Below are 18,620 nucleotides of genomic sequence, written 5' to 3' on the forward strand. Positions count from 1 at the left end.
ATCTACATTAATATATTAGATTTTACCGAACGCCTGGGCAGATTCATGTTGAACCAAATATGTTTGCAAGCCACATACAAAATGACAGATTACTTATTTCAAAACATATTACGAGTTATTGTATTAGAAAGTGTTTGCTAATAACTGCAGTACCGAGTGTTGTCTTTAACTTAAATTATGGTCAATTACTGTACATTTCAATTAGTCGGCCAGACACCAGGATTTCTCACGAACTCTAATTTTAACACTTTCTACTGCCCGTTCGGTTGTGTAAAGAATAATTACTGCAGCTTAAACGCTTAAAATGTTTCTGTATTTAATTTGATATAAACTTTGGACATCACGCGAAACAGATGTTTGTGTGGTGTCGGTTCTTTGGATGGATGTAAATTTATCTATAACTTTTTTAACCATGCTTGTACAATTTAAAAGTAAGAAACTAATTAATTATTTTTAAATGTCAATCTTAATATTTGTTTTTTATGTATGGTCTGAACCTTCCGACTGACAGCTCCTTTAAATTATGTCACGGAGCAGCATACGCCTTCCACGGTACCTACGCTTCTTCTATGTTGGAATATATAAAAACAATTTAAATGTTCAGTGAATATGATTCCCGGACGTTGGCCCATCTTCCAAGAGTAAAACCTCATCGACTCGTACTATATTTTTTTTTGCAAATCCAATTTCAATTCATGTGAAACCACGTGGGTTAACTAGTCGAATTTACTATAGCTCGGACTATATAAACAATATCGAGGAAGCTATCTTAATAAATCTGATACGAAGCAAGTAAGGAAGTAATCGCCATGGCTCCACGGTTCAGTCACGGTAAGAGTCTACGTGTAGAAAGTGTTTAATTACGAATTATGAGCCGTGTCAATTGATGGAAGACAACAGTACTCTGTTTCATTGGCTTTATGATCCGTTGCATACAGGAACAATGACAAAATAATAAATATTTTTCAAAAGTGGGAATGTCAAATTATTCATTAAATCTAATATATAAAATTCTCGCGTCACAGTTTTCGTTACCGTACTCCTCCGAAACGGCTTGACCGATTCTCATGAAACTTTGTGAGCATATTGAGTAGGTCTGAGAATCGGCCAACATCTATTTTTGATGCCCCTAAGTGACACTTTTTTTTATAGCAAAACAACGTTTGCCGGGTCAGCTAGTATCTTTAGAATATTGGCTATGATTTTTAACGAAGGCAATAGATTACATCAATGTATTAAGTAGAAAAGTAACACAATCCCACGTTTTATAGAAATTTAATTAGCTCCCTAACTCTAATAGTTTTCTTTTGTATATAAAAATTTGTAAAAACTAAATACCTACTTAGTAACAGGCGCCTAATTCTACTTCCTTTTTGTACCAATAAACTAATTAGAATTGATTTATCATTGATCTGTCAATCAAGAAAGCTTATTTATAACAAAACGTACTGTCATGCATTGCGTAAGTATTGTATGAAAACTCACGGTGACGTATCCAGAATCCGTATAAATGTGTCACTGTAAATACATTTATTTAGCTACCTCCTACGCTCTTTTGTCAGGACACAATGTGTATTTAATTACGATGAATGAGATAAATTGATTAAGCAATCTAAATATACTTTTACTAGATGTCGTAAAAGAATTTCAATGTCACCTTACCGGAAAAATCTTTCTTGCGAAATAAAACTTCACCTAGAAAGTAATTGACTAACAATATGAACAAACAATATAATATAGTATCTATTGTATGTAGCTTCCTGAAATATCGTATCGTGTAATTCTTTTGCACCATAACCTAACGATAAAAAATACCGATGAGCGAATGTAGAGAAAAGTGAAATGCATTCAATATTCAAACTCAACAAAAGCCTAAAGACACAACAATAACATAAAAAGCTTAAGGAAATTGCTTCCGAAATAAAATAACCATGAACTTCATACAGTTCATACGACGTTTTCGAAGTACACACATTAACGCGAGCCAAAATTACCTATCCATTGTCACTCTCGTTCCATAGCCTACGTAAGACACCGACCATGACCGAGAGATAGTGAGAGTAAAAAAATATATATAAACCACTTTCGCTACACCTTTCAACATAATACAAACTTTATCACCCAATAATTAAAGATTAAAATTCCTTGGATTAACACCATCCGGATATCCTACAACTGATATCCTAAATTATACCTTAATTTAATCGTGTTTAGAGTGGTTTTTCTCGAGCAGGAAGTGTTTATTGTATAACCGATACAGTTGTCTGATCTTAACGATATTAAAAATTATGCTGATGGTCAAGTTATATCACGCGATGTGTGATTACGTTTAGCGAGCTTGCCTTTGATTGTTACTAGCAAAATAGACGAGATGTATTGTACGGAAGAGTATCAAAGATTCAACGAATGTAAGATTTTTGGTTTGCTCTTTTAGCATAAAAACATATAAAAAAATCACTTTCTTTGAAAACGCAAAGTTCTTTCTAATACACTCTTACTCGTGACTTTGTCACCTTTAAAGGATTTCTGGAAAACTTGAAGTTATTCTGTGAGTATTTTACTTCAAAATGTTGAAATATTTTTGAAAGGAATATGCCTAGCTTTCGTGTTTCTATTGATAAAACATATTTTTATCCGATTTGCTTGAAGAATGAAAGTTTATATCTTTATTATCCATACTAATATTATAAATGCGAAAGTAACTCTGTCTGTCTGTCTGTCTGTCTGTCTGTCTGTCTGTCTGTCTGTCTGCTACTCAATCACGCCTAAACTACTGAACCAATTTGCATGAAATTTGGTATGGAGATATTTTGATACTCGAGAAAGGACATAGGCTACTTTTTACCCCGGGAAAATGACGCATTTCCCGGGAAAATTCAGGTGGCGAACGAAGTCGCGAATAATCAATATTATAATGACACCGAATTAACAAAATTCAGTTGTCATGGCAACTGTTTTAATGGCGGATATGCCTTAGCACGATTTCGTTATATTAAGAGATATAAATAATTTTGAGAATATCTTTCGTGAAAAAAAAAGCATATGTTATATCATCACGCTACGACCAATAGGAGCAGAGTAACAGTAAAAAGTGTTACAAAAACGTTTGTAACACTCTCTCCCAATTCTGACCCATTCTCTCTTATGTGACGCAAGCGAAGTTGCGCGGGTCAGCTAGTAATATATAGTTATTATTTCATGTATTTATTGACGAGTAACATTCCGCTAAAAGAATACAATGTGTTAATAAAATTATATAGTTTCTTAACACATAAAGTTTTCGATACAATCGTAAAACAAACAAACCATTCTTATATCTAACATTATGATTAAAAACGTGCTTGGCCATCGATTTGTCTTTTTAACAATGTATTAAAACTTTACTTTATGATCAATAAAAAACTGAATCAATAATTATGTTTCAAGTAATTAATAAATATTGAACACTTAGTAACACTAACTAGTGGGAAAATACTAATAGTCTGTAAACAATTAGTGAGGTTAAGGTGGCTTTTCAAGGTCAAACCTTGGATGGAATACCGGTCAGTGTTATTTACAGCTGTTTTAAGGTGCAACAGTGCGCTAGGATTATGATACATTTTTAAAAGATTCCACGTTCAGTGTATTCGGAAACTATCTTTTGATTTTCTACAATACTTTTAATTGCGATAAAAAAGACCGAAGAAGAAAATTACCGCCTATTGCTGGGCATGGATTTCCTTCTAGATTGAATTAGGGACTGACAAAGGGAGGATTTGTGACTTCGCATGCGTTCTAAATGTGTCATTAATGTTTTGGTGAGGCAAAAGAGTAAATAAAAACGACCAAATTTTTTACATCTTCAAAACAGTTTCTACAAAAACATAACACATTACCTCACAAAAAAGAACTTATTTCTAACATTTCTAAGAAAACCAGCCATGAAACGTGTAGAGCCAAATTGACATACAAGTTAGTAGTCAATAAAGTTTTATACACAGGGTTATTGAAATGAGACGTTGTGCGAATTGGCTGGAAATAAAATGCTAGCTTTTATTCCCTCTTCCAGTCGTTTAGGTCGTTCCTATGAGCTCTTGATGTACTAATAAATAATGTATGTAGATCTATCGTGTAAGGTAGGTTTGTTTGTAAGAGGTTTTCTTTGATACTACTGAACAGATTTTTGAAATCGTTTTATGGATCATAGCTGACCCGCGCAACTTCGCTTGCGTCACATAAGAGAGAATGGGTCAAAATTTTCCCCGTTTTTGTAACATTTTTTACTCGTACTCTGCTTTTATTGATCGTAGCATGATGATATATAACCTATAGCCTTCCTCGATAAATGGGCTATCTAACACTGAAAGAATTTTTCAAATCGGACCAGTAGTTCCTGAGATTAGCGCGTTCAAACAAACAAACCAAGAAACAAACTCTTCAGCTTTATGATATTAGTATAGATGTATCGTAATTTTATTGTTTTAAAGTAATCATACGAAAGTAACTAATGCTAATAATTGCTGCATTAGACTTCAAATGACTTTAAAAATATATTAAAGTATTGTAGACAAACATAGCACACTTTTTACTAAGGTAATAAAAAAAAGCCTATGCAAATGAAAACAGCAGTTTTTGACAATTCTTGATCACAAGAGCAAGTCCAATACAAAATTGACTTTTTTCTAAGCCTAGAATTGCGAAAGGTTGTTAAAAGCCAGGCAAAAACGCAGGCAGAAATTAGTGTTTTCAATAGTGTTGAAGTTTATCTGTTCTTATTAGTCCCAAGTTGTCGGTAATCGACTGTACTGAATTATTTCACCTAAGAGAAGACTGAACTTTATTGCGATTGGATAATAAGTACACTTATATATTTTAGTAGGAGAATATAACAATAAGTATTTCGTAAAGTATTTTGGTTCTATTTTTTTTATTATTAGTAGAATAATATTATTCTTTCAGAAAGTCAACAAGTGTTTGTCTGTGTATGGTAAATCTCGTACGGACGATTTTGATATTGTTATTAATATTATTTAAACATTATTGTGAGTTCGAGTCCCACTTCAGGAAAATATTTATCAGAAATCTTTGAATGCATTCTTTTCATATTTCTAAATCAAGCCTTCGTCATTTACGATCTTTAAAAAAAAAAAATTACGTTCCTATTCCTAAAAATTAAGTATAAAAATAAAATTAATTTCTTAATAAACCATTTCAATCGCAATGCTTTGATCAATGCATAAATATTTTCCGTTCAACAGATTTCTGTTCATTCATTGCATTCAAATCGTTTTAAACAAGTTCCGCTAAAATGCATTCAGTTACGATTAAGTTTTGCACGAATAAGGAAACTGAAGCATTTAGAAAGAATGACTTGTAAGGTCATTGAACTTGAACTGTCAACTTATTTTCTTTTAACAATGACAGTTTAACAAAAGCACAATAGCAGCTGCATTGAAAATCTTCTACCATCATTCTTATATTGTTCCCTAAAAGTAGCATTTGCGTCTCTACCTACCTCCTCAGGTAAGTTTTAATCATTTATTTTACTATTATTATGAGACTGTATCATCCTACTGCTGGGCAAAAGTCTCCCCAATAGCTCCTCCTTGTCTGTATCTATTATGATGTGATTTTGTAAAAAAAACTAGCCTTTATACATTATGTTATGCAGGTTTATGACGTTTTTGAAATACCACGGCTTGTAATACACTTATATAAGTGTTAGTATTATGTATTAGTAATAGTGTATTAGTAAATTTTTACCGCATAAGACTTGTTGTGCATATCAGAACAAGTCAAATGCGGTGAAAATAAGTTACGATACTTTATTTATTACCCGATGTTTCGATCGAGTTACATTCAAACTGTACTAGTTTTGTTAAGAATAATAGTCTATTAGAAGTATACTTGTATAGCTAGTTATAAAACTATGTCCGTTTGTCCGTTTACCTTGCAACCTTGACCCAAGTTCCTAAGAGAGTAATAAAACATTAATGTTGATTGTTTCTCAACAAAGTAGGATAAGACAGATTAATTAAAACGGACATTAAGTGGCGATCCTTAACTTTACAGACGAACCTTCGAGAGATTAACTGATTATTTAGTTAATTATTTATTTTATGTATTTAGAAAGAAAGAGAGAGATAGAGAGAGAGAGAGAGTACTACAGTTTTCCCTCCAGAAGATCCAGAGGATAGTCCAAGACAAGATGGGAAAGTATAGCGCCAAAAGACATAAGCAAGGTTACCGAAGACGATGTCCAGGATAGACGAAGTGGAAGAGAAAGATAAGGAAGACTACCATTAGGGATAGAGAGAGAGAGAGAGAGAATTGTATTATATTAATTTACTTTACATTTTGAGCACTTGCTTGTGGGCTCAAGGCCTAATCCCTTCCTCCACCGTTTCCTCCTCTGAGGAAACCCGTACCCAGCAGTAGAACATGAATGGGTTTTATTTATTTGTTGTTTTTTTTTATTTTACCTCTAAAACGCTATGTGGCAGTTATATTCAATCTATAATTATAATAATACGACCTTTTGTTACCGTAAAAGTAGTATCCAATTAATATTTTTACTAAGAAATGTTTAATCGGAAATATCAATCACGTTTTCCGCATTTCATTTCAACAAACCGAAATCAATCCGACCTCAGTTGTAACAGGAAAAAATAATTAGAACAATTTGCAATCAATACAGTTCCTTAATTTTTATCCTTATGTCTTCCGAGCGTAAGACATTATGTGCTAGTATGTTATAAGCACCTATTGTGATGTTGATAAATAATAGAATAATGAGCCATTTTGGCGCCAAATAGATTTATGACGAGGAAGCTTTGTTATTGTTTTTTTTTTCTTTGATGACACGAGCTAAGGTCAATGTTGTGTTTATGGAAAGAGTTTTGTACTTGAAATTGTTTTTGGTAAGTAAGAAATGAAACTAGGAAGTTTAGTATAACTATGTGCTTTGTCCAAATTCTCTTCTACCTTTTTTGTAGGTCCCCTCACAATATTCACAAAATACTATAGAGTCAGTAATTCTTCTGAATTTAATATTTTATTATTATTTAGTAAATTAAACGAGAGACAAAAATAAAGTTGGATCTAACATTTCACCAATTAAAGAAAACGAAATAAGTGTCACAAAAACTGGCAGGAAACACGTAGAAAACTTTTTTAAATTATTTATAATTATATATATTTAGATTTTCTAACATTAAATACGAGTGTTTGTTTTAAATTAGTTTATATTTTGTGCCTACCATCTCTCAAAGTTATATTAAATTACCTATACAGAATTAAACATACTGACAAAACTTTTCTAATGAATTTAAAGGCGTAGGAGGCTTTCATAAGTATAAATAGATTATATATAACTCAAACATATTATAAACTTCCATATTAAGTTAATAATATCAGATACCGAAAAGTTAAAAATAGAAACAATCTAATTTTAAAATTAAACGCGCCAAAATATTTAACGTCAATATTATGTTTTTTTTCTTAATGGCATCGGAAAATCATTCATACAAATTCATACAAATAGACAAACTAAAATTAGAACTTACCATTTTTCCAGTTGATTGTTGTAAACGTAACAATATTTATAATGCACAATATCACTAAACTCACTAAATCAACGGTCATTCACTTTAATTCACAACACTGTCTGATTCGAATGCACCGAATGGTCTCACTTCCTCGCCTTTGCCTGCAAAAAAAAATCGCGAGTTAGTGAAAGTGAGTGTCTGTTTGGTTTTTGCCCCGTTCTGAGATGATTTCGATAGCAACCGATAGTTTTGGTGGGTTATTGGTAAATGATTAAGTTGACGGTCTACTGGTCACGTTATGTAAATGTTTTGCAACATTTCTGTTTCTGGTTGGCAATGGTGGCTGTTTGAAAGTTCACGTGGTTTAAAAAATAAACACCTTTTTTATAGCTAAAGCGGCGGTTTTGTGTTTTCATGCCTTGTTTGGTTTTAATGCCGTTTGAGTGAGTAATCATGATGTTTTTCGCTTATTAGTGTCGCATTTCATGAAGTGATTAATTGAAGCTGATTAGAAACTCGGACTTATAACAATGATAATGTTTTATTTTTATAGCAGAACTTTTCATTTTATTTGTCAAATTTTTTTTTGGTATTTATTTTTTTTTACTTTTCTTATGACAGTCGTGATTGAATAGACAGAATCGCACGGATCTTCATTGAAAATTAACATTTGACAGACAATTTCATGTCGCAGATCAGAAACAGTTAAAATCATAAAGTCGAAAGCCAAAAAGGTATACATTGACTCAAAGACTGATGTCGCTACTTTGTTACTTAAATAACCTAAAAAAAACATACATAGATAACGTGTTTCAACTTGCTCTTTTATGCAAAGAAAATAGTCAAGTCTACAATCTCATGTAAATATGCAAATGACTTTACCACGAGCGTACTTTAAAAGCTTTACACAAAGACCACCTCAACTTAATTTATAAAACCTAGGACAACACTGTCTTTAATGTAAATTTCTAGACTGCCATCTACAATAGTGATAGCGACACAAAAACTTACTTTAGAGAATAAACAATTTATAAACATTCTCTTTGCACTGAAACGGAATATGAAAATGTCTCAGACTATTTTCATGGTTCTTTATCGTCAACTCTGTAAAAAGTTTTCGTGTAAAAAGTCTCGTTATTGCTTTATTTTTTTATTTTTCTAGTAGGTAAAGGTAGGGATTTATACAGCCAGGATTTTATCACGTACAGCCGCTAGCCGTAAACCCAGACTAGTGATCAGCAAAAAGTTTAGTGTTTTCTCGGAATCAATACGTATGAGAACCATTAGGACAGCTCAAAATATTCCCTAAATAAAATTTTATTTTCTCTTTTATCATACTCTTGAGAAATCTTTTAATGGCGGGTATTGTTAAAAAGTACAAACTAGTAACTTTAGATTTTGCTGTTTGTGACCAAAGAAAAATTCCATTATATAAATACCAATAGTTTGTTGTTAAGGACTAGACAACAAACTAGGTAAATTGTTAGGCATAGAGCGAAAATATATTTACAAATATAACATCACTAGCTGACTCGGCCAACTTCGCTTGCGTCACATAAGAGAGAATGGATCTTAATTTTCCCGGTTTTGTAACATTTTTTACTGGTACTTTGCTCCTATTGGTCGTAGCGTGATGATAAATGGGCTATCTAGTATCTAACACTGAAAGAAGTTTTAAAATCGGACCAGTAGTTCTGGAGATTAGCGCGTTCAAACAAACAAACTCTTCAGCTTTATAATATTAGTATAGATGAGCATCATTCCCATACATAAGTTTTGTCACCTCATTGCACGGTATAAGTCGTCATACATTTATGTTATCCTTATAAATCCAAATAATTGTATCTGACTGCTAATCGATATCACGCAGTTTTGCGTCGTACACTTATAGGAAAGCGATTGTTATTACGAGCCTGCGACTCATCGACTATCATGGTAGTAAAGCGAACATCGACCCGCCGAATTGCGAGTAAACCTTAGCGTGTACAGGAAACGTTAACCAATGTATTCTCCCATTATTCTAATGAAGTTTATTGATTAATATAAAATTATACGCATACTACATATATACAAAAGTTTAGGTCAAGTTATCTTTGTGTAAACAGAAGAGCCATACTCTACCTCTATCAACTATCAATAAATCTTCTAGCTATCGAAAAATGGTCATGAAAATCAGATCAGGAGCTATTTTAACTATACTAAACTTCAAAAGATTTTTTTAAATTAATTTATAGATTGGCTGGCTCCTTTACACAAGTTAAGTTGTTACTTAAAATACTTATATTAATAAACAAAAAGGTAGAGCAACAAGCGGATATAATAATTATATCCCTAAAACAAATGCTGTCAGCTTTTATCCTACACAGTAACTTCATAAAAATACGACGTTGTTTCAATTTCATATAGTTCGAGTTGCTAGGAAAGTTTGTGATTAGTTACAAAGCCAACCAATCAACACTCGTTGTTTCGCGTCTAAACGTCAAAAAACAAAAAAAGAACAATGTTACGTAACAATATTTTATTACTTTAAAAAGTTTTTATGTCAGCCAGCGTCATCCTCTTTCGTTTGCGTAACTTAATCCTTACATTATGGCTATAAAACTTTTTTAACGTTCCGTGTCTGGGTAGCGGCGGATTGTTTTTGTTTTTTTGGCGCTAATTTGCTTTCTACTGTCTTTTGGTTTGCTTTGTTGTTGCTAAACGAATTATGGAATAGTAACGTGAGTTTATTTTATAAAGTTTTATCCTGATGTTTCTAGTTTCCTTTTCAGTGCTTACTATTGCGTATTTTGTTTAGCCTAATAAAGAAATTCTAAGAAATCTAATAACCAACAGTCGAAGGCCTAGATTCCTTTGGCTTGATTTCATTTTAAAACTTTAAAAAGGAAATTTTGTAAAGGCCACGTTAAGAATTACTTAACTAAAAGCCCTCGTAGAAGAAGAATACCCTCCCTCAATTATCGACATGATGGTATAATAATAAGTACGCGTAAAACAATAAAAAGTGAGAAACAATTCAAATACACTTATGACGTTTAGTATAAGTATAACAAAAGTATTGCTGTAAAAAGGGATATACGCATTTATTATTGACGTTTACACTTAGAACCGACATTAGCATCCACAATCGGCATAATTGATCCTAATTCTTAAGTGCTCAGATTTGTGGGAGCTTTTAGCCCTCTAACCTGATATTAACAGGCCTTGAATCCCATAAATCTATACTAATATTATAAAGTTGAAGAGTTTGTTTGTTTGTTTGAACGTGCTAATCTCAGGAACTACTGGTTCGAATTGAAAAATAATTTTGTGTTGAATAGACGATTTATCGAGGAAGGCTTAAGGCTATATAACGTCACGCTACGGCCATTAGGAGCGGAGTAGCAACGAAAAATGTTACAAAAACCGGGAAATTTCTCTCTTATGTGACGCGAGCGAAGTTGCGCGGGTCAGCTAGTTTAGTACTATTTGTAAACCGTAAATAGAAGGCACATGTGAAAAAAGGATAAGTAATAAATAGTTTTTTCATAATAAAACACGATCTGGTTTTCTTTTTTGGACTATTCTAAAAAAAGAAAAGCTAAATTTAGACGTATCGAAAGTTATGAATAAGATAATATAGTCGATACAATTGACTGGACTGTACTTACTAGGATTTGTGAAACAGAAAAATAGAATTTGTGACAAAATTCTGTTATGAATTTATTTATGCTCTTGCCTTTTATAGTAAACTAGCGGCTATATTCTTTCGCTAAAGTTCTTAGTCGATAAGAACATATGATTACATCTTGCAAGATGCAATTTTTCTGCCTCCCTATCTCACTACGAGGTCTGTCTGCTTACTTCTTTGATAAACGTTTTCGTATTACGATAATATTTTAACAACTCTACTAACTTTAATGAATAATATTATATATCCAATATGTAATACAGATACATAATCAACATACAACACCACAAAATTATCGCTCGCTCTTTAAAAACACGAACGTACGAAACACGTACGAAGAAATTGATCTTAACAGTAATCTGAAACGAAATTCGGGACCTAAAATTACCCGTTACATTTTACCACTACATGTAATTTTAATTCGTCAAGGCAATGTAACACGGTCAAGGAGTCGTCGTACATTTTACTGGGATTATAAACGTAGAGGCGAGCCACTTTCCCCTGTCGCTTGCCAAAAAATAACGATATATATGATTGAGGACAGGGTCCCCTTAATTCGCTTGGATTAACTACTTTGTTTTATAGGTATGACTAATTTGACGCTTTTTGTGTTAATAAAACAACACTGCGATTCTGTAAAACTATCGAGTACCGACAACCGGCCAGTCATCGAGAAATTTTGTAAGAAAATCTGATCAGCACCTTTGACGGGCATTGTAGGAACTATTTTGGCAGCCAAAATTTCGATACTCGATGGTACTGACTATGCAGAATCGCGCTACAGGTTACTTGTTTTGAATCACTTTTCTGCCAATTATTGTCATGTAAATAATCATGCAATATAAGCTGTATGTCTTTAATAATAGTCTTTGAGACGACTGTGACATGATAAAAAATATTGTTGTTTAATTTCATATAAATTATTTTACTCATTTTAAGCTTATACTGTGGCGTAATCTTCATCCCCCGCTAAACAATGGTCGATATAAAATTCAGTCAATCACAATTATTTAATCAATAAAGTCACACAATTTACAGCTTGGCTCACTATTTATCAAGATTCGCTATCAAATAAAAACATTCAATATAATCTCCCTACAATTTCCTTATGTTCAAACTAATAAATAAATACTAATAGGCACGTATTAAATTGTGCCTTTCTATAACATTCTTGTATGAGTACCTACTCTATAAGCTTACGTTACGCAAACCTTTACACTATGAGTGACATCGATTGCCTAACGTAATCGCCATTTTCTAAATAAGTTTGAAAACAAACGTCAATATGACATCATAATATCTTGAAAAGTTTATGTCAATTTCTTAAGAAATCTGCTGCTACATTTCGGCCATTTTATTTTCGTTTATTTAGGATTTTTCTATGATGATAATGCGTATGACTTTATTTTGTTTTGCAAGTTCATGGCCGCCGAGAGTTTAACTCAACAACATAATAGAGCTGTATTATTTTCATCTTTATGTCCTTAGTACATTATTCTGTGGTAAAATTTACAGTTTACAGAGTTAAATTAAATCAAATCATTCATTAGTTTAGGACAAATGCTAACACTTATGATAGTCAATGATACAGAGAGTGAATTTACCGACAGTTCGGAAGGTAGGGCCAATTAGAGGGACTGACAAGATACTCTAGGCCACTAATATTTTTAATCTCCAAATGGTCTTAACAAACCGTTACATAGCTACACCCTACTTTGTGACCCTAATAATTTACTACTAGGTCAGGATAGAAAGTGAGTAATTAATAAGACCCATTTAAGTTCATGCAGAGTTTACAACGATATCAATCCATATCCTTTCGTTAATAATTTTTTTCCTATCAAAACCAAAACAGAAATGTCTCATAACTGCAGAAAACTAAATAAGAAAGAATGTACAATGAATTAAACAGCCAGTATCACGCTACCAAAATTGAATATCATAAAAAGAACTAAACACAAAATGTCACTTTAATTCTACTTTCAAATTCAGAGGCCGAGATAATTTCACAGCTGTTTAAGAGTTTTTGATAAACGTACAATGAAAGATGGCGTCTCTTTCTCGTTTAACTTAGTTTCTAGAGTGAAACAAGTTATAACTGAGATATAAGGAAGGCCGAACAGTTTAAAAACTTCGCAACGCATATTTTGTATAGAAATCGTTTTGGATCTTTGCCAAGTATTTAAAAGAAACTGAGAATTAGGCAATTTGATGTCGTAATGTAACTTTTTTTGGTAGAGATTAACTTAATTTCCTTCTACGGTAATATAATTATAATTCAACTGCCTGCGATTTAGATCCACCAAAAAGATTACTAGGTAGATTTTTAGACATTCCATATATTCATACAGGTTGTAAATTATCTGTGCGCTATATTTTACCTTAATAGGTTCGGTCGTTTGTGCGTGAAAGAGTAACAAACAAGCAAACAAACTTTCGCGTTTATAATATTACTAGGATTATAGATTGATTGTAGCGATTGTTTCACTCTTATTTCCTCAAAGTATCATGTGACATAAATTCAAATTACTTCATTAGATATTCAAGTGAAATTATGTTGCCAAAAGTCACGCTCAAGACCTTGCAAAACGATGTGGATCAGAACCTCCTTATTATCATACGAATGATTTATTTATAGACTTTTACTATCAACAGTGATTTAAATATATCATAATATACATTTATATAAGAAAAAAGAAAGAAACATGATTAAGGAGCAAAGAGACGGCACGGCATTATACATTTTATCAACACTTTTTTTTATTATTTTAAACATGGTATAAATACTTTTTCGTTAAGTGCCAAGGCAAAATATCTTCATACCACACTTCATATACACACTAAGCATAATACTGCCAAGGGTATTGTATTATACTCCAGGTATTACAGGGTTGTGGAGGTCCGATAGGCAGTCGCTCCATGTAAAATACTAGTATTCAGCTTCAACCGGTGAGTCTGGAAGCCGACTCTAACATAGTTGGAAGAAAGGCTAGCCTGATGATGGTTATGAATGAGTCTGTCACAGGCCGTATACAAAAAAGTAGGCTTAAAAATATCAAATTTCTCTTTCCGAAATTAGCATAGACAAGCTATCAAAAATTTGAGTAGCAACTTAACAGCGGTCACGAGAATACATCGCGAAATGAGTTAATCAAATTCGTCAATCTCCATATAATCTCCACACCTAACATACTTTCACGCAACTCGATAGTGAACTCACGATGTGTGTAAACAAACGTAATACTCTGACAATTTAGTAGCCTTGGGTTTTACAATTTGTCTAGCTTATCCTACTAATATTATAAATGCGAAAGTTTGCGAGCATAGATGGTTGACTGGAAAAAATTTTTCACGAAAAATTTTCTGGATAGATTAGGATGAAACTTTACAGTAATATAGGTTTTTACATCAGAATAACATATAGGCTTCAATACAAAATATGCCCCGGGCAAGAGCTGGTATCTGACAGTTATGTGTACTTTTAGAATAAACTAGCTGCATCAAACAGGCAAACGCAGCGTGGGACGTCCTCTCACAAGATGGAAAGATGACCTGAGGAGGGTCGCAGGTGGATACAGGCCGCATCAGATCAGTCACTCTAGAAATCTATGGGGGAGGCCTATGTTCAGCAGTGGACGTCCCACGGCTGAGGTGACGATAATGATGATAATCAAACAGGCCAACATTAGGTGGATAAGCCTGCATATCATAAATGTTGCAAATTCAGAATTTTGTATACCTTCGGCAACTGCGAATCTTGCATACAAGGCTCTTTACTAAGGTGTTGGAGTATAAAACATAGGTAACTGGTTATATTACGTGAGAACCAGTGATAGCGGTCACGCGAGCTCGGAAACTGTGTTAAATATGTATAAAAATATTAAATTTCCTAATGCAAATTTTTGTTGTTGTATAATTTTGATATACTGGTTTTACACGTAACCAAGTGATTCGACTTACTTTTGAATCTCTCTATAGGATCTCGACTTTGTATTTTATTTTAGACAGTGTTGTTTGTGGTTAAGGTTGAGGAGTAGGTACTAGATTACTGAAAGACGAGTAACAAACTTGTGACAAGTTAACCTTACATTCCATTTCTTAGCACATCTGCAAATTCAAACTATTGGTAATATTATAAAAGCGAAAGTTTGTGCGTCTGTTATGCTTTTACATCGAATCTGCTTGACAGATTTTGATGAAATATAGCATTGATGTATTGAAGACCCGAGGTTAAACTTAAGTTACTTCTTAAAATCTTCCCCTTAGCGATTTAAAATAGGGGTTGAAATTGTGTTGCAAGCGAAGCTGCCACCTTCATAATCAGCTTTGAAAATATCAACGTATTTAAGGAAATATAACATAATTTATTATAACGCTTACAAAGGCATTCAACATTGTTAGATATCAAAGACAAACTTTTAATTAATCCGATATAAACCTTTATAAATGTAATATTACGATTGTTCTCCTGTGCCGCCATTATCCGTCTGTAATGACTATTACAATTTAATGTAATTTATCACGAATTTAAATGCCTTGCTGCTGTATTTTGGCATTGTAGATAATTATAATTAGCTTAATACAATTCAACATTAATTTGTCGCTTTTAAGCTACATACTATCGAAAGTTTAAACGATTTTTTAAAACAAATAAATATCATTTCACTCTTGAACTTTTTTTTTAACCAAATGCTCTATGTGGGGGTTTAATCATCTGCAATAGAAGTATTCTGGCCAATGATGATGATGATGTGTAACACAAGAAGGTATTTATTTATTAAATTTTAGGATCCCTTTTACGGGACTGTGTAAAATAAACTTGTAATTGTATAACTATGTCAAATTTTACGGATGGAGATTCCATTCTGTTTTCTTTATAGAGCTAGAATGTTTTTAAAAACAAGCCTATGAAACTTATCAAACGAATCTTAAAAACATGTTAAAAAATAAACATAATAAAAAATCAAAACGTGATAAGTATTAATTAGCACATTTAAAAAACCTTGACACCAACCTGATCGTTCAAAGCGATCGCTAAGTGAACCTCTAATATTTAGACACACATACTTTCTTACATTTGTATAAGAAATATTTGAAAATTCACAACTTTACAATGAATAGGCATATAAGCTTATATTCTTAACAATCAAAATTAGGTGAAGTAAGGCCACATACACTAGCAACAGGTAGCAAATATTACGTTTACCAAAAAAATAGGTTTTTTGCTTTCGTATGGTTTGTGGTCAACCTATTGTCAAAGTTGTTCACGACATCCAAAGTTCTTTGACATGACTTAACGACTGCTACGAATAAACAACTCCTAAAACCGAGTTTAATGTTTAATCGTAAGAATGGAGCATCAACTTCCATTCTTAAGGGAAACCTGCTTACGTAATAGCCACGCCCACACAAAACTTATTATTTACTGATTATTTATTATATTAGTTAAGTAATATAGAATGTTGCGCCTCCGTTGCGCAGTGGCGTAGGTCGCCACGCTACCATTGCTTCGGGAGGTCGTGGGTTCCATTCCCACACGGAACAATTATTTGTGCGATCCACAAATAATTGTTTCGGGTCTGGTTCTTGTACTTTGTGTCCGTTGTTTGTTTGTAAAAATGCCCGTGACACAAGAGCAATATTAAATGCAGGAGTTGTGTTTACCAAGAAAAATCTTGCGGATTTCAAAGCTATCTGCTTCACTTCTTTATAACCCAGTTATTTCTTTCAAATCACAAATCGCACGTGTTGCCCGCATCAACACGTGAATTTTACTACGACATATCATATTCTGTGATAATCAGTTGCGAAAAGACTTCAACACTACGTTACATCATTAACACCAAGTAAATAAAATGTTTTGGCTTATACATCAGGGAAATCTCGACGATAAATACAATAGTATATATTCCTAAGTGTTTGTAAACGTTAGAAAGTAACTTAATGATTACAGTAAAATCTTTTCATCGTTACATTACGTTATTGGCAATATAGCAATTAGGTTTATTCAGATGATGTATGGAGAATCTTTGTATTTTAGGGTTTATTGCTTTTGCTAATTAGTTAAATAGAGTTTTTTTTCTTATGTATGAACACAGTTTTCATATAGATTTTCGTCCGAGAACAGAAAATTATGTAACAACAATCATATAACCGGGTTATGCCAATAATATGTTCAAACTATATTCTAAAGTTCCCTAGTGGAAAGCAAACTAAAGTTGCTGTATTAATATCGTTCCTATTAACAGGTCTTCGTTAAACTTCCACGTAAATGTTATCTAATTCAAAGATGCTGTTGTATTTATAGAATTTCCTGCAACTACTATCTATAAGAGGTTTATAAATAGCGTAGAACTGCAGGATCTACCTACATATTTCTAAGTTAGTGGGTGTTTCAGGAACTAGTGCATAAAACTGGCAATCAATGGTTTCTGGGGTCCTGAGAATAAATTATAAATAAATTTTAGTGGAAAATTCTTAGTAGCAGCCTATATGTTATTATTATGTTAAATAGATAATAGTCTCTAATAGACTTGCCAGAATGCAAGAGTTTCAAACAAACTCATTATATTATTTTTAGCACATTCATATATAGAATTGCTTACTAGCTTAGTATGAGAGAGTAACTCTTAATAATCGTTGCTTTTAAATAATGATTATTCACATGAGTGAGTACTAAAATGACAAAGTTAGTAATTTGATAGATATTAGTAAGTCAAAACTCCCTTTTTTGTATCCTAATTGTCAACCATTACTATCCATCTATACTAATCTATACTAATATTATAAAGCTGGAGAGTTTGTTTGTTTGTTTGAACGCGCTAATCTCAGGAACCACTGGCCCGATTTGAAAAATTCTTTCAATGTTAGATAGTATATCATCACGCTACGACCAATAGGAGCTGAGTACCAGTAAAAAATGTTACAAAAACCGGGATAATTATGACCCATTCTCTCTTATGTGACGCTAGCGAAGTTGCGCGGGTCAGCTAGTCGTTTTATAATGATGTCTTGAAATTAAAATTTCAAGTACTTAGACGTGAACAAGGAACCGCTTTACTCATTGCTCAAGATCCGTGCCTCAGACGGCACATATAGCTTCAACCGTAACTTTAAAACGACTCGAGAAATATGCATGTATTCTCGATCATGTTTACACATAACAAGCGAACATCGTGGCGAAATATATTACGTATGAGATTTTATCTATAAACTTGCTTTTGCCCGCGACTTCATCCGCGTGTAAAGATTTCCCGTAGTAAAAAGTATCTTGTGTGTGAATCAAGGTTAATTTAAATCAATCGAAAATCCAAGAAGATTATACAAACTTTCGCCCCCTATTTTATCCCGTTAGGGGTAGAATTCATCAATATCCTTTCTTAGCGGATGCTTACGTCATAACATCCACCTGCATGCCAAATTGT

General features: G+C 32.8%; 1 protein-coding gene across 1 annotated transcript in view; it reads right to left on the reverse strand.

Annotated features, from left to right (window-relative positions):
- Window positions 1-18,620, reverse strand: part of Ugt50B3 (UDP-glycosyltransferase family 50 member B3) — a 64,838-nt gene that overhangs the window by 36,408 nt on the left and 9,810 nt on the right. The window contains exon 2 of the mRNA XM_076120952.1: window positions 7,545-7,687. Coding sequence (XP_075977067.1) covers window positions 7,545-7,547 — 3 coding nt within the window. The 5' untranslated portion in view covers window positions 7,548-7,687. The remainder of the gene's footprint in view (window positions 1-7,544; window positions 7,688-18,620) is intronic.

This window comes from Anticarsia gemmatalis, chromosome 12 (assembly GCF_050436995.1).
Source record: "Anticarsia gemmatalis isolate Benzon Research Colony breed Stoneville strain chromosome 12, ilAntGemm2 primary, whole genome shotgun sequence".
Taxonomy (NCBI): Eukaryota; Metazoa; Arthropoda; class Insecta; order Lepidoptera; family Erebidae; genus Anticarsia; species Anticarsia gemmatalis.